We start from the raw sequence: 24,909 nt of genomic DNA, 5'->3' as shown, positions 1-24,909 counted from the left end.
GTGGGCTCATTGACCACACACCACATGACGGCAATAGGTAATACCACATATTCTCTTGAGTACTTACAATCACACATCTCTCCATAGAAGGAAGGGGGACCATTTGGAATGAGGGTCTCTCTCTCTCCCTCTCCTTAGTCTCTTCATGCTTTTCACTAACTTAGTCATTGGAGCCTCTACGACCAACCTTTGGGTTAGTTGTGGAGGAATTAAGTTTTCTATTTGATATTTCAAGTTTCTAGACCCAAGGTCATAGCTTGATCTAAGGAAGAACCTCATTTATGAATGATTGGCAAGCAAGTTATAACACATTTTCACATATTTTAAACAATATTACACACATTTTCACACACATTTTCACCCATGCGTATATAAAAAACACCCAAACAATATAACTTAAACTACTCTCTCAAACACCCTCTAAGATTTTAAAAATTCACACGGAGTAGGCTTTATATGTATATAGACACACACATGGATTGTTAAGAATGAAGGGTTTTGAACCCTTACTGAATGTTTGAGTTGGAACTAAAAAATGTACCAATTAATTAATCTACAAGGCTAAGTCTTCAAATAAGGAAGGTTTAATACAGCAATTAGCATTCATACGACTAAAACAAGAAGAAAAAAAAAATCATAGACCCCCTCAACTAACCTGTGGGTCAATGTCAACTCTACCTGCCTCCCCCCCTCTCTCTCTCTCTCTCTCTAACTCTCTCTCTATCTCTATCTAGTTTATGGGTGCATACCCTCCCTCTTCAGTCAATCCACACCACAGTCATCCTCACCCACTCTCTGTCTGCACCACTCTGCACTTCCCTCGTGATCCCCCTTCTGTGTCTTGCCCTTCACAACACGACATTAATCTATAGGGCCCAGTTGGGTTGGTTGGGCCTCCCTCCACTCCCAAAACACACACACACACACACACACACACACGCACAAAAACAACAAAAACAAAAACACAAAAAAACAACACACAAAGAAACAGAAACCGTTTTCTCATTACTACTACAAATATGAAATAGCCGCCCATTTTCTTTTTCAAAAACAATTATAATATCCCACTCCCAATCCCACATTCTATTTTTTGATTTTGATCTCTCACCTATTCCCCCATTGACTCATTCCATAAATACCCAAAAATAAAACAAAAATAAAAAATAAGTTCTGCCAGTTTAAAAATGAAATGCTTCCATTTCAGCAACGGCGAGCGACGCGACGACGAGGATGGCGCCGCCGTGGTCGTCTTTCCGAGGGCCTTGTCGAAGGTTTCGTGGACGCGTTCCCTGAGCGTGGCTTCCACCGCCAGTGCCACGCTGGACACTAGACGCTCCGAGTTCGACAACAGCAGCAGCAGCAACAACTACAACTACAACTACGACTCGCGACTCGGAGGTGGGGGAGACTTTTCTGACTCGGCCGTGTTTCATGAGTCCCTGAGTCAGCGCCGAGCCAACGATCTGCGAGTGTTCAGCTTCTCGGAGCTGAAATCGGCGACCAGAGGGTTCAGCAGGTCGTTGCTGATTGGGGAAGGTGGGTTTGGGTGCGTCTTCAGAGGCCTCGTTAGGGTTTCTGATTCCAAAATCGAAGTCGCTATCAAACAGTTGAACCGTAACGGTTTCCAGGCAAGCCCAATTTCTTCCTTTTATTTATTATTTTGCACAAAGATTTTTTTTTTTTTTTTTTTTTTCTGGGTCTTTGTTAGATTTTAGGAGTATTTATTATTTAATGAACAATTATACGTTTTTGGTTTTAGAAAATGGGTTCTGTTGGGATTGTTGAATTGAAGTAAATGTGATTTTGTTTTTTGAAGAGTTGTATTTTGGAAGAGTATAACAGATCAACAAGGCTTTATTTGAGCTATGTGGGGTTGGTCACACTTGTAACTTTTGTTCGATTTCCGGTCATGGCTTCTTCGTTGTTTGATATGCTACATGGTGGTATTGCCATTTCTGTTATTGGTGACGTGTTACGGTTGAAGACCTTGGTGCTTATTGGCTATAAAGATATGATCCGGCGATTGCAAGCGTTTGATTGTGGTTATTTGTCATGTTGAAGAAACAGTTAGATTTGGAGGGAATTGAGGTCTCATTGCTTCAATTGAGACTTATTTATGAGATCATTGTTCAATAGGTTTGAGGGCAAATGGGTGTTTTGCTTTTTCCTCATTTCTTTTTGGTTATTTAAGATCTTTGTAGTTTTAGACCTTAGATTTTTTTTTTGGTGTGCTTTGCGTGTATACTTCCCGGCTATCCAAAAAGAATGAATAAAAGAATCAGTTGGATTTGTTAGATTTTGAGAGTGGAAGCCATTGTTTCAATACCCATGATCTAGGTCTGTTGTGCTGGTTCTACTTCTTGTATTATCAATGAAAATTTGTTGAAGGTTGATTATATCCTTGTTTCAAGATTGTATTTTTGGAAACATGTATTAAATTATGCTTTATACTCTAACTTCATCTTATGTGACTTTCCTATTTTGAATTCTAGTACTCAGGGGCATAAGGAATGGATTAATGAAGTTAACTTCTTGGGTGTGGTCAACCACCCAAATCTTGTCAAGTTAGTGGGATATTGTGCAGAAGATGATGAAAGAGGTATTCAACGACTTCTAGTCTATGAGCTTATGCGTAACAAAAGCTTGGAGGACCATCTATTGGCTCGAGTTCCATCACCTCTCCCATGGATGGCAAGACTGAAAATTGCTCAAGATGCAGCCCGAGGTTTGGCATATCTGCATGAAGAAATGGATTTTCAGGTATACTTTTCTTGTATGCTTCAGAATATTGTAAATGTGTATTTTGTAGTCTTGATTCATTAGTAGTATGAGTAAGGGTCCTTTTTGTTTCTTGTAACTCGTTAACTTGTTAGGCCTAAAATTTCTCTCTATGTCTGGAGTAATTGCATGACCGTACATACCTTCATTCTATGAATAAATTGAGTGGAAAAGCTTAAACTAGGTTATCTGCATTTGTGTCTTTTTCAATTTAGTTTAACCACAATCATCCTTTATTCTGCCTTTTTTATTTTTCCCCAGAGAAATGGAAATGTGGAAGATACAAGCACTTCCATCTTTTAAGCCTTTTTGCATAGACAAGACCCTCTTTTCATGTTGACTAGGTTTATTTACTCAATTGAATGCTAGTCCATATTATTTTGAACTGCTTCACAATTGGTGCAGCTAATATTTCGAGATTTCAAAACATCAAACATTCTGCTGGACGAGGACTTCAATGCGAAGCTCTCAGACTTTGGACTTGCTAGGCAGGGACCTCCAGAAGGACTCAGCCATGTGTCAACATCAGTAAGTTTTTCGTATTCATTGGGGAGCAAATTTAAAGGATATATCATTTTTCTATCGTCAGAACTCTTTAGCTTTAATGAAGATGGTTCAGAGTGAAGTTTGGAGGAATATGTGCAGATTTACTGATTCTCATTGTTTTGCTTGCTTTATAGTGTTAAATCGAATGCCTCTAACTTGAACAGTGGATTTTAATTAGTCCTGCATGTTATTAATCCTGTGGTAGAAAATTCTCACTTATTATCTTTATTTGCAAAGGTTGTAGGGACGATAGGCTATGCTGCTCCAGAGTATGTTCAGACTGGCAGGCTGACTGCAAAGAGTGATGTTTGGAGCTTTGGAGTGGTACTCTATGAGCTTATAACTGGGAGACGAGCATTGGAGAGAAACCTACCTCGGAGTGAACAGAAACTCTTGGAATGGGTGAGACCCTATGTGTCAGACTCAAAGAAATTTCACCATATTGTTGACCCTCGACTTGAAGGACAGTATTACATTAAATCAGTTCAGAAACTTGCTTCCCTTGCAAACAAGTGTCTGATGAAGCAGCCAAAGTCCCGTCCTAAAATGAGTGAGGTGGTTGAGATACTAGGAAACATCATTAGTAACACAACATCTCAAGATGAAGATGGCCCGCCAGTTGTCAGTGAAGCTGAAGAAGTGAAGGATGAAACCACGGGGGAGACAGAACCTGAGTCCACTAGACAAGGGAGCAATTATCGGAAGAAGATGTTTGATATCAGAGAAATGGTCAACTTGAGAAACAAATCTTTTGGCAAGTTAGATTGGAGAAATTGGACACCTGGATTGGTAAGAACTTGGTGATAAGCTATCGGATTCTGGATGTAAAGAGAATACACCCCCCATTCTGGAATGGACGACGGATGTAGATACATCTGTGATTCCTCTAAACACACGGAGGTTATATACTTTCTCTCCATCATTTATATTTGGAGTATGTAAATATTGCTGTGAGGGTAGCTGCATTCTATACAAACAGGAGGCGAGGTGCTAGATCATTTGCTCTATTATATCTGTTTTGGCGTTAGTAGTGTGCAAATGAATATGATGCAATCTATCCTCTTCCTATACACATTTTCTGTATGTTCTGTGCCAGATTTTCCATTTTCTGGGTTTTTGTGTACTCGGTTGTAGTGGCTTATAGGAAAATCCATATCTATGACCCAAGCATGGGGACAGAGCTGCAGAGTTGGAAGTAAAACCAGTCCCCTGCTAAAACAATACAAGAGAAACTTGTTTCCATGCCTGCTGCAAATTTTTTGTAGAGTCTGAAAAATGCTAAAAGGTTAAAATATTTTTTTGGTTCCTATATTTTGGCTTTATCTTCAATTTAGTTATCCAGTTTCACAACAATTATTTTGGTCCATATATATTTTTTAATTGCTGTCATTTTGGTCCTTACATACAAAAAACACTATTTTAAACTAGCAATGCAGTCCATTAGTCAATTAGTTAAAATGATTGTCTTGAAAACTTGAGAATCAAATTAAAAATAGGGCCAAAATATAAGAACCAAAAAGTCATTTTTGCCATGCTGAATATATTCCAGTTAAAGATGATTAATGCACACAATGTAATAAAGGACTCAAGTCGGCTTTCTTAGTGCCATTCAATTCCATCCACTTCATCAAATTGTATGTTAATTTTGGCTTGTTGGGACTTTTCATCAGAAATGCCAATGCAGATAAAATTTAGACCAATAGACCATAACTACGTCAAATATAGCATGTAGGAAAGTCATGTAGGTAGGGCAGTGCAATTTAGACCATAACTCCGTCAAATTTCTGCAACTAGGGCTTTTTATTATTATTATTATTGATTTCAGGGCAGTGCATACTTTGATTTAGAAAAGTTATGATATTTCTCCCACAATGCAACAAGCTAAATATTTAGCATTAAAAAAAAAGGTAAATATAGCCTTGAGCTTGTGGACCATCTTTGGATTGAATTCTCAATCCTGCAGGACCAAAATCAGACAAATGACCGCAACTCAAGAACAAGTCGTTGCGTCCAGAACAGTGTTAGCGGCTTGTGCTGCTGAATTTCTCGATTAACAAAATGAGCTATGCTAGTGCAATATAAAGTGGCAGGACTTGTGCTGTCACTTGTACATGTGGCGAGTTGTGAATAATAGAGTTGTGTTTCTACAGGGGCTTACCATCACCTTTCTACTATTCACAACTCACTACGTGGGTGAGTTGTGGCACAAGCATAACTCTAACAAAATTGGGAAACAATTTTCTTTCTAGATTTTTCAATAACTTTTTTGTTCATTCAAATCCCAAAGAAGCGGCTAGATAGCATTAGTTTTAATTTCAATTTGAACTTCTATCAAGTCAAATTGGGCACCTCTCTAATCATATACATACGATTTCTCAGCCTGCAGGCTGCAGCCCATAAAAAATAGCAGTGAAGAAAGTCTCCCTTTCCCTTTGGACTAAGTATAACCCTACCCAATCCCAGGAATGACTTTCCCTTTAAAGTCTAACCTATTGGAAAAACTTTAGCAACCATTCTCCACCACCACTTGTTGGAAAAGCCACTTGGGCTGAAAGCAGAATTCTAGAAGTGGATCCCTCGCAGGAAACCATTAAATTGGTGCTGTAGAGTGCGGACCCATTTGATATTAAGGAAATACATTGACGCACTCAATTTTACAATTTGCTGATTTGTGTAATTGTAACTAGTGGATACTTGTTGCTCATATATAGACTTTACCATTTTTTTGTCAACTTCTCACAATTATATAAGTCAACAAATTATAAAATTAAGTATACAATCCAACGTGTTTTTTTTTTAAATATTTTCTAAACCAATGAGCCTCAATCCTTCCTTAACCTTTCCCCTCTAAAATTATTTATAAGGATTTTTCACTTTCTGATCACATTTCAGATTTCCACTGGTCAAAAAGCTAAAAAAGTTTCAACTTGAAAATCATAGTTTCTGTACCCAGTACCCACGTGTGCCTTCTCATCTTTTGTAATAACACTTTTCTGGTTTGGCTTTGTGGTCATCAGACTACTACTTTACAGTTACTCATTTCTCTTTTTAGATCGCCTTTTCTTTTTTTGGGGTTGGGGGGGAGGATACTATTTTAATGAATTAAATTCTGTACTTTTAAATTTATTTGTCAATATAAATGTATAATCGTGACAATCAATATCACCATCTCAATGTTGATTTTTATACTGCAAATCTAACCCTAATACTTACACACACACACTCACACAACACACACAAAAAAAAAAAGAAAAAAGAAAAAGAGGAGAGTTTTATTCAGCCTTCTTGACATTAAGGGAAACCTCACCAAAAAGGTGAAAACTCTTTGAAACCATTAGTTTACAAATTAGACCAACTTATAAAATGATGTTTTTGTGTGTATTGGTGCCAAATTTCTTATTATTAAGACCTAGTACAATTGTGATTCTTTAAAGAAGGCAGAGTAAAATTGTGTGAAACTAGGGGTTTTTGACTGTCAAACTTATTAAAGTGTGAAGTTTAAATTAGCACAATTAAAAGTATGGAGTTAATTCGTCATTGGTATATTTTTTTTTGGCTTTTTCCCTTCCTTTTCATATGAATAACGTGAACTAAATGAACAAAGGCATCCCAACAATGAGGGTTTAACCCCATGGGAGCATGGTTGTCACCGTCAGCTACCTCTCACGTGATACCAGGTGACATGGATATCATCCGGCATGCATCAAGCGCATATAGCCAGACTAGCCTCCAAGCAATCTGCAGTCGGCATGCCCATGACAAATAATATTTACAATTTTGGTTTTTTCGTAGTTTGTACAAGTTCTGATTGTCATATTGGTATGTTAATATTGCATAAGTCTATTAGAGCACTCACAGCAGTGATGGTATATTGCTATATTGATATTTTTTAGCTCTTCAAACACCAAAAAGCATGCTCTAGCAGTGGAGCTAAATCTATTTTTTTTTAGCTCTAATAAACAGTGCACATCTATAGATAGATGTGCACTTATCATGAGAGTTAAAACAAAAAAAACAAAAAAAATTTATTGTAGTTGGTGTTGTGAATATTTTTTGAGTTGTGAGATATATTATTTTATTGTAGAAGATATATTATTTTATTGTCATGTTTATATTATTTTATTATGTTAAAAGCTAAAATAGATCCACTGCTGCAGTATGTGTATAAATATGTATAGGTAAAATAGATAAAGTAACTTTTAGTGGAACTAAAAAGCTAATTTTTTAACTCCACTGCTGTGGATGCTCTTACTAGCCTTATTTTTATTATATAGCAATTACCAACTTAACAATTTTAACACAAACACAAACACACACACACACAGATATATATATATATATATATATATATATATATATATATATATATATATATATATAGATGTTTGTGCCACTAATAATTATTTCCTCGTAGTTTGTACAAGTTGTGATTGTCTAAATGGCCGCTTATACTGAAAAAAAAGTAAAATAGATAAATGTAAAAGTTAGTTGAAATAGTACAATAAAACCCATAAATAATGCCAAAAAATACAGTAAAACTCATGAATAGTAACAAGAATAAATTAAATAATAAAATAATTTTAATTTTTAATATTAACCAAAGGACACCAAATTCCTAGTTGTTTAGAATAAAATAAGTTCTCCAGAGAACCGAATTTCTTCTCTCTTTTCCTTGTTTCAAGGGGGAAAAAACATGCACAAATATAGATATTACAGCAAACTGGTACATGTAAAGAACAGACAGACCCATCTAAAAAGGACAAGCAAATGAAATCTATACCACCCCAGGCTGAAAGGAAAAGGAGAGCTACCTATATTCAAACAACAGCACATGCATCCCTATTTTCCAAGCTGTTTCCAAATGTTACAAACATGTGTAAGAAACTATATTGTGGCATTCCTCATGGTACAAGCTCACCAGGACATCGTTAACAGAAAGCTGAATTTTAGAGCGCATTAGCCAAAATATGAACTGTACAGTTATTGGACAAATATACGTACGTGCTCAAGATTTTTAGTCTGATACCAAACCACCTCGCAATGGTATTTTTAGTCAAGATCATAGAATGAAAAGCATCTTTTGTTAAATTCTGCTATTCCATTTTCAAGCATACAGAGGGGAAGCAGAGGGCCGAGGGTAAGCAGCAGGTATCCTTCCCCTGTGACCATCGTCTGCACTTCGTCTTCGAACCCTGGCTCCATTACTCAAATTGCTCTGAGGAACTCTAGAGTCATTTGATTCCTGTAGCTGCTCCAATGCTGTTACAACCTCATCCATGGTCGGCCTGAACTTGGCTTCCATGGATAGGCATCGTAATGCAAGGGTTGCTGCCTTATAGGCTCCATCCATTGTATATTGGCCTTCAAGACGGTTGTCAAGGATTCTGAAGATCTTACGTTTGTTTGCCAGATAGGGTTTAGCCCATTCCACCAGATTGTGCTCTCCAGCTGGTCGATTCTTATCAACTGCTCTCCGGCCAGACAACATTTCTAATAGGACAACCCCAAAACTATATACATCACTTCTTGTGGTAAGATGACCTATGGTCAGAAAAAGAATGAAGTGATTATCAGAAGAGCAAAAATACATTAATATTTAGGCAACAAAGAGTGGATAGCCAAAGCAACTAGCAAGGACTCTGAGTTGAATTGTATAGAAACACTGTCAATTTCTTAAAGAATATTTATTAAAGGAAATTGAATTAATTAAGAACATAAGTAATGCAAAATGAACAATACCTGTGGCTAAATACTCAGGAGCAGCATATCCGTAGGTCCCCATAACCCTGGTAGAGACGTGACTTTTATCACCTGTTGGCCCATCCTTGGCCAACCCAAAATCAGAAAGCTTTGCATTGTAGTTCTGTGATTCCATCAGAAAAGATTTTTTAGAAGAGCTATCAAACAGGTAAAAAGTTTCCCCTGAACCCATCAAAAGTGTGAAGTGACCATATCATAAAATTAAAGAAGACCTACTTCACAAGTCACATACCGAATCAAGAAGAATATTAGAAGTCTTGAAATCTCGATATATCACTTTTGTTTCAGCACTATGCAGAAAGGCAAGCCCCTTTGCAGCACCGAGAGCCACTTTCAAGCGGAGGCTCCAAGAAAGAGGTTGGAAATAAGAACCTCCTAGTGTAGCCACAATTATAAACTTTGTCATTTACATAACATAATCAAACCATTTTAATTCAATTGTGTGAAGATATGTGATAGAATGACTCACTCCTGAATAAATGATTTTCCAAGCTGCCTCGAGGCATGAACTCATACACCAGTAGTCGGTGTTCATCTTCCAAGCAATAGCCAATCAACTTCACGAGATGAGGATGAGAAAGCTGTCCCAGATAATTCACTTCTGCCTGTAGGATCAGAGAAATCAAAAGAAAGTAAATCTGTGCACTTCAAAATAGGCATGTTGTGTGCCACAAATATAAAATGAACTACTGAAAGATTCCCCAGTGGGAATGTCAAGTAGGCAAGTTATGGTTTGAGTCTCCTCCTCCCCTTTCCTTAGGGCCACTCAATCAATTATGCGCACACAAAAGAAGAAAAAGGCATCCAAGTTCCATCCTGTAAGATCACTTGTGGACATCTAAAGACACCAGCATATACAATCTCAAGTGCCCCATTCTCTTTAAGCTAAAAGGAGGGTAGAATTTAACTCACCAACCACTCCTTATGACCTTGGAAACTTTCTTGATTAAGCCTTTTCACAGCTATAATAATGCCAGTCCCAGGCTTGGCTGCAGCAAATGTATTCTCATCGATCCACCCCTTAAAAACTGAACCAAAACCACCTTCGCCTAACACACTATCAGGACGGAAATTCCTGGTGGACGTTTTGAGTTCGGCAAAACTAAAGCTCTTCACATTGATAGACTGCAAGATCTCACCCTCACTCCGAGGAGTCTGAGGCACTGAAAATGATGAGACCTTGCTACTCGAACTGCTAAAATCATTCCCATCTGTGCTAACATATTTTGAATTTGCCCCTGCACAAGTCAATGCATAATCTCTACATGAATCAATTATCATGGCATGTTGCACAGTAAATTTTTCATGTTTTACCAAACTCAATCCCCAGAATTTTATTTTGATAAAAGAAAAAAAACAAGTGTGAAGTCCGGAAAACATTTAACCTCAGTAGCCCCCTTATCATTGCTCAATTTTGTAAAACAATAACAATAGAAGAGCCACCTATAACTATAGACATGTCCAGCAAGCACTTTTCTTTGTAGTCGCAATGAAGCCTAAGAGAGAGGCCATTAAAGGAATGCACACATTGATTTCCCTATCTAATTTTAGGGAAGCATTAATAATTTAATTCAGCAATATAGTCAGGTTGACTGCAAAATAAAAACAACCACATAAGATTTCAAATTCCCATTTTCTAGGTGAATTATTTGCAACAGAACAACTACTGACGTGTCGACTGTCGTGTATCGATTATATCCAGATTTCCATCATACTTGTCAACATACAATACAAAATGAGGTTATTGTTGCCGACAAACCACACCTATTAAGGAAGAGGAACAAGCTCTTTCAAAAAATCAAGGACGAGGAACAAGCAAACTGTCAAACAAATGACAATTTCCAGCTATGCAACACTCCCAACTACAGGAAAAATCCACCTCACCTAACCAGAACCTCAAAAAGAATTACCAAAAAATAAAAATTCACCAAGAAATTAAATTTCAGGGAAGTGAAAGAAATGAAACCCAGAAATTTTCTGGACCACCAGATTATGCAAGTCATTTGCAGAGAGAGAGAGAGAGAAAAGTAAAATCTTAGTACCTGTAGTACATGGGCTCTCAGCTTTAATCTGAGCACTCAAGCAAACCCCCATGAAAACTAACTACCCTTTTGATTTTCCTTCCTGCAGATCACCCCAAAAAAGAATTAGACACTTGGCTAAGCTGCATAAAACTTAGAAAGAACCAAACTTGAACAATAAAAGAAGGCAGATCTAAGTGTAAAGACACAAGCTTTACTACAAGACTAAAACAAAAAAGCTAGGCCTAATCCAATGGAAAAATTAAGCCTCTCCAATCGATTGCTTTTGACTGCAACTTGAATTGCTTAAAAAACACAGACACACATAAACACAAATCCACCAAAAAAAACACAGAGAGAATTCAAATATCCACCTCTTTTAAGTGAAGCCTTTGCCAATTTTTACAGAGACAGTCAGAGATGGTTTCAAAACTAAGTTTGGTGGCTGAGAAGCTTTTAGAGAGAGAGCTTGAAGGAAGTTTCGAGCTAAAACGTGGCTTTGACTGGTGTACATATAAGAGAGAGGGAGAGAGATGGGAAGGTGGGGGTGACTTGCAGTAATGGCGGGCTGGTCCCCCTCTTTAGCTGATTAGCTCAACGTTTTTATACGCTGTCTTGCTTTGCTCTCTCTCTCTCTTTCTTTCTTTCTTTACAGAGTCAAGTCAGAGCAGATAAGCCTAGACAGGGCTGCTTATTATTCTCACCCGTTCGATTTGAACTTTCAAAGAAAATTCATTCTTTCTTTTTCTTTTTCTTTTTCAGGCTTGAAATATGGCTACTTGGCTAGCTTGACAGCATTGGACCAGCTTGGCTGGGCAACATTTAAGGTTTTTTTTTCCTTTGCTAAAGTTAAAATTGTAAAAATAGCTTTTCAAACCTCTATTCTAGTTTTGGATTTCTTGCAGTTTTTTTTTTGGTAGCAGTGTAATCATTATAAATTGAATTTCTTACAAGTGACCACCAATGCTTTGAAAAAAAAATCTACTTCTTATTATTATTATAATAATAAGTTCTGTGACGCAAAATTTTACCGACATTTTTGACATTTGTAGTATTTGTGGTATACTGGTTTTACTTTTATAGATGCAAATCGAACATATTGGTTCATAATAAAAATAGTATTATCAGTGAATCAATATGAAAGTGATTTGTTCAAAAAAAAATATATGAAAGTGATTTTTTTATACTTATAAGTTAAGAAAAAAAAAATGGTTATATAAAAAGTTATGTATAGCGTATTGCTTTCTTTTTTTTTTCTTTTTAAATTAGGAAAATGTTATGGTGGCCATTATCTTTGGACCCCACATTGTGCCAACGACAAAGGTGATAGGATACTGACTGTTCATGAACCAATCAACTGGCAATGGCCATAACTCATATAATAGTGTTCATAATTTTACTCTTAACTGGCTTTATCAGTTGGTTTTAGTGAGGATGGGTCCGGTATTTTGAGCATAGGCTAATCTAAACAAAATGGGATTGGAATATTATCTCACAGGACAAAAGAAAAAGAATCAAATTGTTTGTACCATTGATTTCATTCTAGTTTTCTGCTTTTGTACTACAACATTACCTCACATCATGCAATGGGAAAGCTAGTTTGGTTCAAGGAAGGAATTCTAAGTCTAACCTTGGTAAAATTTAATTTGGAGTGATGTTAGGAAGACAATATCTTTTTTATTTTATTTTAAATTTAATATAGACGAATTTCTTTGCAGTTTCTTCTACAATTATTTTGGTGAAAAAAAAAAAAATTTCAAAGTTGGAACAGTATGGGCTTCAATTCGTCATTGCAGAAACAAAGAGATGGGTACACAGTGGATCAAAAAGGGGTCCTACAGGCAACAAGTTGGGTTTTAGGGTTTTAGTTTTGCTGCCTTTATGGCCATCTGTCTCTGTCTGTTGCAGGCACAGTCTTCCCAGGGCCCCATGCTAGTTCTCTTTCGTGATGAAGAGGATAAGTCTTGGAATAAATAGTTTTTATTATAAGACTGAAAACGTGATGATTTTCCCCATTTGGGAATATACATCATCATTCATCATTCCTGGAAAGTAAAGAGCTTGAAGCCCTGTGCACTTCAATTTGACCGGAAAAAATAATATTTAATTGAACTTCATTTGGAAATTTTACTGTTAATAAAAACGTGGTAAATTGTATGAGGGGTAGGTAATCATACGGTGTTTATGCAATGTTAATCATCATCTTATGTGCATAAAGCATTATACACCTTTCATTGTAGTTCTCTTCCTTTCTTAAGACTTACATACAAAATTTATGTTCACGTAAACATGAAGAAATTATGTAGCTCAATGGTAAGTATATAAAAAAATGTACAATATTTTTAACAATTTGTTTGGGTGATAAATTCTAATCAAAATAAGTCAAACAACATAATTATAAATATATCTATAATTATTACCAACAGCCTAATAAAAGTAATATATATATATATATATATATATATATATATATATATATATATCACTTTTATCATGTACTAACTACAAAAGACAGCAATAATTGTGAAACAATTTATTTTATTAGAATGAAATATTAAGATAAAAATAATATATATATCAAATATGAAATATAAGTTTGATGAATTGTCATTTTAGTTTATCACTTTTATCATGTACTAACTACAAAAGACAGCAATAATTGTGAAACAATTTATTTTATTAGAATGAAATATTAAGATAAAAATAATATATATATCAAATATGACATATAAGTTTGATGAATTGTCATTTTAGTTTATTAAATATAGATGTTATCGATTTAGTCCATTTACTTTGACAATAATAATATTTTAGTCATTCCATCCATTGCCTATTGAAAAATGTTGTCAAGTCTCTTCTTACATATGATGTGAAACATAGTCATTTTAACTTTTAAGAGAGTTAACTGCATTAAAAAGAATAACTAAAAAAGTAGAGAATTAAAAGATAACAACATGTAAATTGTATTTTTATCAAACATTAACAAACCTTTTTGTTTCTACCCAAAAAAAAAAAAAAACCAATCCATTTTGTTAGTAGTGTATGATAAATTTAGTAGTGTTATTTTTATTTTCATAAAATAAATTACAATCAATTCAATTACGTAAAAATTTTAATGAATGTTTAGATATTTTACCTTTTATTAGTCACAAATAACTAATAAGCCAAAAATTTTAGACACCTTGCCACAATATTTTCTCGTTGGATCAAAATTCTTTCATTTTGTTTTGATATAGGGAATGTCAATTCTTGTGAAAAAAACAAATAATTTTTCATATATCAAAAGGCACAGTGACATATCATTTAAAATCTCACATTCGACTTAATAGGACAAGTATATAGTGCTATTTTAAAAAAAATTAAAGATAATTATAAAAAGATTATTGTACCGATCGCGACTGAATCTATTACTATGGACTAGACCCATTAAAAGAACGCTATAGCTTACTTTAGACTACTCTAAAGGAACGAGAACTGATTGTTGTCTATGATATAATATAGGTACCAATTAGCTAATCAATATAGCATTGTATTGTGTGTACACAATTAAATTTAAAAAGAAAAATTAGATGTTTATGTTGAGAATGAGATGATGATCTCCTCCACTAATTAAAACAAGAAAAGAAGAGGATTTTAATGCTAGTTGTTTTGTCTGGACGCAGGAGCAAGACATGCGTTGACTGGGTTTATTAGTCACTTGTGGCTATCATGCAGCAACATGCTCATTCCATCGGTTCCTAGTAACAGTTTCACCTCATAAATGTGTCTATTCAACAAGGAACATCACCTCTTGCGTGTAACATGCGCAACCAAGTCAAGCATGCTATTGCTAGGGCCTATTGCCAAATGCCAAGTATACCCTCTCACAATACAGACTTAAATGCCTATTATTATCATGATCACATGCATGATTTTGCATTATATGGGTTAACTTTGTGTATAATGTTTATTTCCTTTTATTTTCTAAACTTTTTTTTTTTTTTTTTTTTTTTTTTGGGGGCATATATCCTGAAAAGGTGAAGTAATGAGGTTTTGTTTAAATGCAAATTGACATTTCTACTGCATCGATCTATGCCACAAGCAACCATATATTCAATTCATGTTAGCTCCTATCCTCATCTCTCAATTAACAAAATAGATTGGGTGCCAAGAAATTTATGGTTAAATGGCACTGTCACATTAACCTGAGTTTTCCCTTTCCTCATTTCTCGAAAGTGAAAAAAAGAAGAATAGAGTTCCTGCATGTTTAGTTAATGTTCCTTTGTATCACAATCTTTTTTCTTGAACTCATAGTAAATATTTTAATAAATTGCAATAATCTATAAGAAAAAAACAAATGATTTCTTTTCTCCCCTCTTCTTTAAAATTTCCATGCTTTTGCAACTCTTCAAATAACTTGTTCAGAAAATAGAAATACTAAATTGTAGAGAGAATAAGCCCAATAGTATATATTGGGTCGGAGGCCCAATTCATGGACGCTTAATTGTCCGAAAACGGGGTAAATATTGTTAGGAAGGTCAACGTTGATGAATGAAGATAAAGTTCAAGTTACGATGGTCCGAGGAGGGGGTTCGTGGAGGGATATCTCATTGGCTGAACAAAGCAGAGGCTAAAAGGTACGACCTGACACCCAGAAGCAACATTCTAGGAGATTCTGTTGATAAGGATATGCATTATGAGAATATAGGACAAAAGAAAGCTATGAAATGTCTAAGAGAAAGCTACTACCACCGTATTGAATGCTCTGTAACTAACTCTCTGGCTGCATTAATGAGGAAGTGATACTTGAACAGTGATTTTTTAGCCTTACAGCTACTCCCAAAGACTTTAGAAATGTGCTGATGGGACAAGGATCAACACCAGCAATCTGATTTACAAGTGAAGGGTAGAGATAAAGGGGGAAGATAATATAAAATAGGGGAAAGATCCAAAGAAAAGAGGATCAGAGAAAAAGAGAGAAAAACACTGTGGTGTGAAGAAGAATATTTGTAATCAATCCCAAAAGAGAAAAATATAAGAACCACCCACTTCAAATTGTGTCCGAGGACGGTTTTCTTTAGCCAAATTCAGTTCATCTTTGTTCTATTATGATTTTGGCCCAATACGATCGTTGTTTAAACTCATTAGAACATAGTTTTCCAATCTACTCTACAAATTCATTGTATTGGGCTCTTTGGGCCTATTCCTTTTCTTCCTTCGGGCTTAGGCACAAAATTGTGTCCTTACAATTGGCGCTATTTATGAGAAATCCTTGTGTTTTAGTGAGTTTAACGTTCAATTATGGCAGGTTTAGGCCCGAACTAAGCGGAGTCCATGGGGTCCTAGCATCAAGATCATTTTCTCAATATAGAACAGGGAAGGGACCTAGAAGGGAGTGTGCATACCACCCATACCAGTAGGAGCCATATTTCGTAAGAGGAGAATGCCAGGGCCATGCAACTGGAGATAGATCATTTGAAAAGGAAGTTGCGGCGTGAACGGTGGAGGCGGACTCCTTCCAATTCTGACTCTTCTTCTGATGATAATGAGGATGGCAGTTACAAGCCTAGGTCAAGGACTCCCCCCAATGAGTCTTTCTCATATGAAGAGGACGACCCTCGTGATCGTAGGAATAGGGGTTTGTCTTCCAAAGGCTTGGGAAATGACGCTATGAGCAATGTTAAACCAGATTTCTAGGTCACCTTGTACACACAAAATTGAAGGAGGAATATTTCTTTGTCAGTTTACTCAGCCATCATTCACCATGTACAATGGTCAAATAGACCCTGTAAAGCATGTGAGCCACTTCAACCAGAGGATGACTATGCACTCCAAGAATGAGGCCTTGAAGTTTAAGGTATTATAGTTTAGGGCCGGTGGCAAAGAGGTGGTTTAATGGCCTAAAAGCAGGTTCTATTGATTCCTATAAATAACTCATTTGAGCATTTGGATCTTGCTTTATTACATGCAGTAGAGTTACTCGGCCTTTAAATTCCATGTTGTCCATGACCATGCGAGAGGGGGGAAACCTTGAAAACATACTCGGACAGATACTGGGAGATGTTCAATGAGATCGATGGGGACTTTGACGATGTGGCCATAAGGACTTTCAAGATTGGCTACCCGCCGAGCATGATTTAAGGAAGTCATTAACTAAGAAGCTTATAAGGAGTGTGCGTCAGCTCATGAACCGTATTGACGAGTATAAGCGAGTCGAGAAGGACCAGCAGTAGTGGAAGGGAAAGGTAAAGGTTATCCTTCAGGATAGGAGGGATTTCAGGTCAAACAGATACAATAGTAATCGGCCTCGAAGGGACTTTACAGGGCAGTCTGGGTCTACCGCCAATCAGGCGGTTAGCACAGTGTTCAAGGAACTAGTGCATCAAGTCTTGGAAAAGATTAAGAATGAGCCATACTTTAAATGGCCAAATAAGATGGGAGGAGATCCCATGAAGCGCAATCAAAGCCTTAATTGTCAATACCACCAAGATTAAGGGCACACTATAAAAGATTGCAGAACTTTGTGGAATCATCTAGAACAGTTGGTCAAAGATGGTAAATTGAAGCATTTTCTACATCAATCCAGTGGGCAAGGCGATCAGGTTGGATCCAAACCTTAGAAAGACACTTCTTCGAGGCCTCCTTTGGGCATTATTAATGTCATCTTCGCTGCTCCAGGAAGAACGAGTTCTCATCCCTCTAGGATGTCGTCTGTAGCTTGGCCACCCGCCAAGGACTCTAACCCTAAGCCGAAGAAGGCTAGGACGGAGATCCGATCGGCATTAAGCTTTTTGGATGAGGACAAAGCTGGAACCATATAGCCACATGACAATGCCCTAATGTTCACCCTCAGGATTGGGGGGTATAATGGGAAGAGGGTATTGGTGGGTCAGAACAACGGAGCAGAAATTATGTACCCTGATTTGTACAAATGGCTAAACTTGAAGTGTGAAGATTTGATAGCTTATGATTCATCTTTGTTAGGCTTTGATGGGAAAGTTGTTGTTCCAGTGGGCCTGATTAGACTACCCATATAGGCCGGTTCAAAGGTGGTAGAAGTGGACTTCATTGTGGTGGATGCTTATTCTCACGTCCATTGTAGCAAGACCCTAACTTCATGCCCTGGGAGCCGTTTCTTCAATCCTGCATTTGAAGGTAAAATATCCATCTAGGGACCAAATTAAAGAGCCGGTTGGGAGCCAATCCGTTGCTAGGCAATATCTGGTGGCTGCAATAATGCATTAGCCAAGAGTTGAGTCCTCGGCCTCTACTAAGAAAGGCTTATAGCAATCAAGGACTTCAATGTTATCTACTAACGTTGTTTCAGAAGGGCTAAAGTGCGAAAAGTTAGAGAAATTTGTTATTGATGATGACTCAGAAAGGTTCTTTTAGGTTGGAGCTTAACTGCCTCTACAGGAGAAAGAAGAGCTGATAATATTCCTCAGGGAGAATATTGATGTGTTTTCATGGAGTTCTTATAAGGCTCCTAGGGTGGATCCAAGTTTCATTTGTCATCATCTGAATGTAAACCCAGTTTTATTCCCTAGAAAACAACCACCTCGGCACTCATCCAAAGAGCATTTTGAGGCTGTTAAGGAGGAGGTGATCAAACTTAAGCAAGCCAGGGCTATTAAAGAGGTGTTTTACCTTGAGCGGCTTGCTAATACTGTAGTGGTGAAAAAGAAGAATGGAAAATGGCAAGCATGTGTGGACTTCACAGATTCGAATAAGGCCTATCCAAAAGATCCTTTCCCCATGCCTTGGGTAGACCAGTTGGTGGATGCGACTGTAGGCCATCCTCAGATGAGCTTCTTAGATGCCTTCTAAGGATACCACTGAATACCACTGGCTCTGGATGATTAGGAGAAAACAGTTTTTGTCACTCCTACTGGAAATTACCACTACAAGGTGATGCCTTTTGGTTTAAAAAATACATGATCTACCTATCAGAGGATGATGACTAGGATGTTCGAGCCACAACTAGGTAAAATTTTTGAAGTTTATATAGATGATATGGTGGTAAAGAGTAAGGTGGTGTTTAAGCACGTGGGAGACCTCAAAAATATTTTTGAAATACTGAGAAAATACAAGCTGCGCCTCAATGCTTCCAAGTGCTCCTTTGGTGTTGAGTTAGGTAAATTTTTGGGCTAAATGGTCACTCATCATGGGATTGAGGTTGTAGACGACTAAATTTCTTAGTTCGAAATAAATCAAACAAGTAAAATAGTTTCACAAATACGAATTTGTATTGATAAATGTGTGGTACAATTCTCTGTAATTACAAAAGAGTGATCCTCTTATTCGATCTCCTTGAAAGATTTATTGATTGAAATTGTGGTAATGTGATTTTGATTTGAACACAAGATATCCTTCAATTTGGCTGAGGAATGGATCGAAGATCTTTGAAACGGAATTACAATAAATCTCTGGCTATGAGCTTGTTAGAAATTCTTTGTTCTTCGTGTTCTTCGTGTGTTCTTCGTATTTGAAGGTTTGTGGTAGAAATTCTTCGGGGCTTTGGAGGCTTGAATCCGTAGAGCTTCACCAATTTGTGGTTTGTTGAGGTTTCTGGAGGCTTTTGAGCTTGATTCCAGTGAACTTTGAGATCTGGATGAGTAGTTTGGATGATTTTGCTTCGAATGTTGTTTGTATTCGAGGTTGAAGTTCTTGAAATTCTTGGAGACTTTGGGGTTTGATCCTGGCAGAGTTTCTGGGTTTCTGAACTCAATATATCTTCTTCCTTTTCTCTGTCCTCCTAAATGTCTTAGGAAGGCTTCTATTTATAGGAGTTTAGGGGTGGGTGAGCGACACGTGGCGGAGTCTGATTGGTGACACTTGTCACAGCCTGATTGGTCTGCTTATGTCATCGCTTACACGTGCTAGATTGCTTGTGTCATCGCTTACACGTGCAAGGCTGCTTATGTCATCGCTTACGCATGCTGATGCAGTTTCATGCCTTTATTTCAATGACACTTGGCAAATTTCTATTGGAATCTGAATAGTGATGGCAAAACCTAGCAGCAGTATGTGGCGTCTTGTAATTGGTTGTATTTTGTGGACTTGGTAGTATGATGTGTCAGCTTGTGATAGGTCAGGAATTTTCCCTCTTTACAGAGGTCAATCCTAATCAGGTTAAGGCAATTAGTAGTTCACAGCCACCTCAGAATCCCAAAGAAGTTCATAAATTAATAGGAATGACTGCTGCCTTAAACTGATTTATTTCTTGATCCGCGGACAGGTGCAGACCTTTCTTCCAACTATTGAATAAGTGGAAGGGATTTAAATGGCCCAAGGAGTGTGTTTTGGCCTTTCAGCAACTTAAGTAATACCTTTCTCGGCCACTTGTTATGTCTAGGCCCAAGGAGGATGAGGTTTTGTTTGCTTATATTGCCGTGGCTTCCCATGCCATGAGTTTGGTGCTGGTATTGGTTGCCAATGGTGTGCAGAGGCCAGTTTACTACGTGAACAAGTCGTTGCATGAGGCAGCGGTTTGTTACCTACCACTAAAAAAGACCATTTTAGTAGTGGCGCACACTACGCGTAAGCTCCCCCATTACTTCCAATCCTACACAGTTGTTGTCTTAACCCAACTGTCGCTTAGATCAAAACTTTGAAGCGCTGATTACACAGGAAGGATTGCCAAATGAGGCACCATCCTAGGGGCTTTTGATATTAGGTACATGTCTCACACCTCTATTAAGGGCCAGGTCCTCGCAGATTTGGTGGCCGAGTTTGGTGAATCACCATTGGAAGAAAAAGCTGAGAAGCAGAACATGGATGAAAAATCAGTTGGCACAGTCTCCTTGCAAAAGCCTTTATCCTTGAGGGTGTACGTTGATGGCGCAGCAAATCAAAAAGGATCTGGAGTGGGGCTAGTCATAATTTCTCCTGAGACAATCATTATCGAAAAATCCTTAAGGTTGGGCTTCTTGACCACAAATAATGAAGCTGAGTATAAGGCTCTATTGGTAGGGATGACTATGGTTAAGAAAATGGGAGGAAAAATGGTGAAGATGTTCTCAGATTCAAGATTGGTTATAGGCCAAGTAGAGGGAGAATTGGAAGCCAGGGATTCGAGGATGCAAGAGTATGTAGGTCAGGTTAAACATTTGCAGTTAGGGTTTGAGTCTTTCACCTTATTGCAGATTCCTAGAAGTAGAAATACCCATGCTGACTCTCTGGCCACGCTCGCAACATCCTCGGCCTAGAGTCTACCTCGAGTTATCCTTGTTGAAGACTTATGTAAGTCTATTGAGATGAAAGGAAAAATGATCTGTGTTCATCAGATCAAAGTGGGACCTAGTTGGATGGATTCCATTGTGCTATTTCTTAAAGAAAATATCTTACCCGAGGGGAAGTCCGAGGATGACAAGATATGCAGAAAGGCTCCTCAATTTTGGATGTCCGAGGACCAAAAACTGTACAAGTGCTCTTTTTCTGGACCATATCTGCTATGTATATATCTTGAGGTGGTAGAACTACTCCTAGAAGAGTTACATGAAGGGATTTGTGGAAGCCACATGGGAAGGAGATCCTTATCTCACAAGGCCTCATCCAAGGATACTTGTGGTTGAACATGTAGAGGGAAGTGCAAGAATATGTGAAGAAGTACGATCAATGTCAGAGGTTTGCTCCAAATATTCATCAGTCAAGGGGCGCCCTCAATCCTTTGACCAGCCCTTGGCCTTTTGCTCATGGGGCTTGGATATTGTAGGGCCTTTCCCTAAGGCAATAGGGAATAAGAGGTGGCTATTGGTCGGTATAAATGACTTCACCATGTAGGTTTAAGCTGAACTAATGGCAAACATCAGGGACATGGATGCCAAGAAATTTTTTTGGAAAAACATTGTTACTCGGTTTAGGATTCCTCATACCCTCATCTCAGACAACGGCTTTCAATTTGATAGCAAATCCTTCATGAGATATTGCTGCAACCTGGGCATTACTAATAGATATTCCACCCCAGCTTATCCGGAGGGGAATGGACAGGCCGAGACTGTTAATAAGGTTATTGTGAATGGATTCAAGAAGAGGTTGGATGATGCAAAGAGAAAATGGGTGGAAGAGCTGCCACACGTCCTTTGGACATATTGGACTACACCTCGAAGATCCACAAGGGAGACACCTTTTTCAATGACCAACGAAGTCGAGGCTGTAATTCCTCTCGAGACTGGATTCCTAATACTAAGGATGAACTCTTTCACTCCAAGCAATAATGATGGGCTGTTAAAGAAGAGCTTAGATTTGATTGAAGAACGTAGGAAAATTGCCATGGTTCAATTGGTCTATTATCAATACAAGCTCAAACAAGGGTACAACTCAAACATGAGGATAAGGCCATCAGTGCCTGGGGATTTAGTATTAAGAAAGGTTTTGGGCACTGCAAAAAATCCAACATGGGGAAAGTTAGGGCCTAACTAGGAAGGGTCATATCACGTCACCTCGATAGCTGGAATAGAGGCATATTATCTTGAAGATCTAGATGAAAATGTTGTACCACGCCCCTGGAATGTAAATAATCTGCGAAAATATTATTATTAATGAAAATCTTTTTTGTTATATATCATCTATCGCATTATGCGTCACATTCCTTATTTATTTAAGTATCAAATAGAAAATTGGTCATGTCCTTTGGACATATTGGACTACACCTCGAAGATCCACAAGGGAGACACCTTTTTCAATGACCAACGAAGTCGAGGCTGTAATTCCTCTCGAGACTGGATTCCTAATACTAAGGATGAACTCTTTCACTCCAAGCAATAATGATGGGCTGTTAAAGAAGAGCTTAGATTTGATTGAAGAACGTAGGAAAATTGCCATGGTTCAATTGGTCTATTATCAATACAAGCTCAAACAAGGGTACAACTCAAACATGAGGATAAGGCCATCAGTGCCTGGGGATTTAGTATTAAGAAAGGTTTTGGGCACTGCAAAAAATCCAACATGGGGAAAGTTAGGGCCTAACTAGGAAGGGTCATATCACGTCACCTCGATAGCTGGAATAGAGGCATATTATCTTGAAGATCTAGATGAAAATGTTGTACCACGCCCCTGGAATGTAAATAATCTGCGAAAATATTATTATTAATGAAAATCTTTTTTGTTATATATCATCTATCGCATTATGCGTCACATTCCTTATTTATTTAAGTATCAAATAGAAAATTGGTCATGTCCTTTGGACATATTGGACTACACCTCGAAGATCCACAAGGGAGACACCTTTTTCAATGACCAACGAAGTCGAGGCTGTAATTCCTCTCGAGACCAGATTCCTAATACTAAGGATGAACTCTTTCACTCCAAGCAACAATGATGGGCTGTTAAAGAAGAGCTTAGATTTGATTGAAGAACGTAGGAAAATTGCCATGGTTCAATTGGTCTATTATCAATACAAGCTCAAACAAGGGTACAACTCAAACATGAGGATAAGGCCATTAGCGCCTGGGGATTTAGTATTAAGAAAGGTTTTGGGCACTGCAAAAAATCCAACATGGGGAAAGTTAGGGCCTAACTGGGAAGGGCCATATCACGTCACCTCGATAGCTGGAATAGAGGCATATTATCTTGAAGATCTAGATGAAAATGTTGTACCACGCCCCTGGAATGTAAATAATCTGCGAAGGTATTATTATTAATGAAAATCTTTTTTGTTATATATCATCTATCGCATTATGCGTCACATTCCTTATTTATTTAAGTATCAAATAGAAAATTGGTCATGTCCTTTGGACATATTGGACTACACCTCGAAGATCCACAAGGGAGACACCTTTTTCAATGACCAACGAAGTCGAGGCTGTAATTCCTCTCGAGACTGGATTCCTAATACTAAGGATGAACTCTTTCACTCCAAGCAATAATGATGGGCTGTTAAAGAAGAGCTTAGATTTGATTGAAGAACGTAGGAAAATTGCCATGGTTCAATTGGTCTATTATCAATACAAGCTCAAACAAGGGTACAACTCAAACATGAGGATAAGGCCATCAGTGCCTGGGGATTTAGTATTAAGAAAGGTTTTGGGCACTGCAAAAAATCCAACATGGGGAAAGTTAGGGCCTAACTAGGAAGGGTCATATCACGTCACCTCGATAGCTGGAATAGAGGCATATTATCTTGAAGATCTAGATGAAAATGTTGTACCACGCCCCTGGAATGTAAATAATCTGCGAAAATATTATTATTAATGAAAATCTTTTTTGTTATATATCATCTATCGCATTATGCGTCACATTCCTTATTTATTTAAGTATCAAATAGAAAATTGGTCATGCCTGGCTACTCAAACCACATACCTTGGGTAAATTGATATTTTTTTATCATTTTTCTAAGTATCAAACAGAACATTGGTTATGTCTGGCTCCTCGGACAACATACCTTGGGTAAATTGATATTTTTTATCATTTTTCTAAGTATCAAACAGAATCTTGGTCATGCCTGGCTCCTCGGATCACATACATTGGGTAAGTTGATATTTTTTATCATTTTTCTAAGTATCAAACAGAACCTTGGTCATGCCAGGTTCCTCGGACCATCTACTTTGGGTAAATTAATGCTTCCCATCATCTTATTTAAGTATCAAATAGAATCTTGGTCATGCCTGGCTCCTTGAACCACATATCTTGGGTAAATTGATATTTTTATCATTTTTCTAAATATTAAATAGATCTCGGCCACGTCAGGTTCCTTCAATCACATGCCTCGAGTAAGTTAGTAACCATTCTGGCTATTTTGAACAGCCACAATCATCACTGTGGTAATCTATGGGAAATGAACGTTTGAATATCATTTGAAGCATTTGAAAGTGTATCATGATCAACT

At 37.5% G+C, this 24,909-nt stretch overlaps 4 protein-coding genes across 4 annotated transcripts; 3 read left to right on the top strand and 1 right to left on the bottom strand.

The window, feature by feature from the left end:
• Positions 1-774: 774 nt before the first annotated feature.
• LOC142608144 (serine/threonine-protein kinase PCRK1) lies at positions 775-4,631 on the top strand. Its single transcript, XM_075779855.1, has 4 exons — positions 775-1,628; positions 2,500-2,760; positions 3,184-3,306; positions 3,562-4,631. The coding sequence occupies exons 1-4, from the start codon at positions 1,185-1,187 to the stop codon at positions 4,126-4,128; spliced, it is 1,395 nt and encodes a 464-aa protein (XP_075635970.1). The 5' UTR covers positions 775-1,184; the 3' UTR covers positions 4,129-4,631.
• A 3,255-nt stretch (positions 4,632-7,886) lies between these two features.
• LOC142608145 (putative serine/threonine-protein kinase PBL10) lies at positions 7,887-11,789 on the bottom strand. Its single transcript, XM_075779856.1, has 7 exons — positions 11,480-11,789; positions 11,127-11,208; positions 9,997-10,322; positions 9,554-9,689; positions 9,317-9,459; positions 9,064-9,187; positions 7,887-8,865 (listed from the first exon to the last, which is right to left on the bottom strand). The coding sequence occupies exons 2-7, from the start codon at positions 11,176-11,178 to the stop codon at positions 8,429-8,431; spliced, it is 1,218 nt and encodes a 405-aa protein (XP_075635971.1). The 5' UTR covers positions 11,179-11,208; positions 11,480-11,789; the 3' UTR covers positions 7,887-8,428.
• Positions 11,790-20,764: 8,975 nt separating this feature from the next.
• On the top strand, positions 20,765-21,292 carry LOC142606103 (uncharacterized). The gene has a single exon (XM_075777503.1). The coding sequence runs from the start codon at positions 20,765-20,767 to the stop codon at positions 21,290-21,292; it is 528 nt and encodes a 175-aa protein (XP_075633618.1).
• Positions 21,293-21,881: 589 nt separating this feature from the next.
• LOC142606102 (uncharacterized) lies at positions 21,882-22,505 on the top strand. Its single transcript, XM_075777502.1, has one exon. The coding sequence runs from the start codon at positions 21,882-21,884 to the stop codon at positions 22,503-22,505; it is 624 nt and encodes a 207-aa protein (XP_075633617.1).
• Positions 22,506-24,909: the final 2,404 nt, after the last annotated feature.

Source organism: Castanea sativa, chromosome 8 (genome assembly GCF_040712315.1).
Source record: "Castanea sativa cultivar Marrone di Chiusa Pesio chromosome 8, ASM4071231v1".
Lineage (NCBI taxonomy): Eukaryota > Viridiplantae > Streptophyta > Magnoliopsida > Fagales > Fagaceae > Castanea > Castanea sativa.
This window is presented reverse-complemented; position numbering and strand designations above follow the sequence as displayed.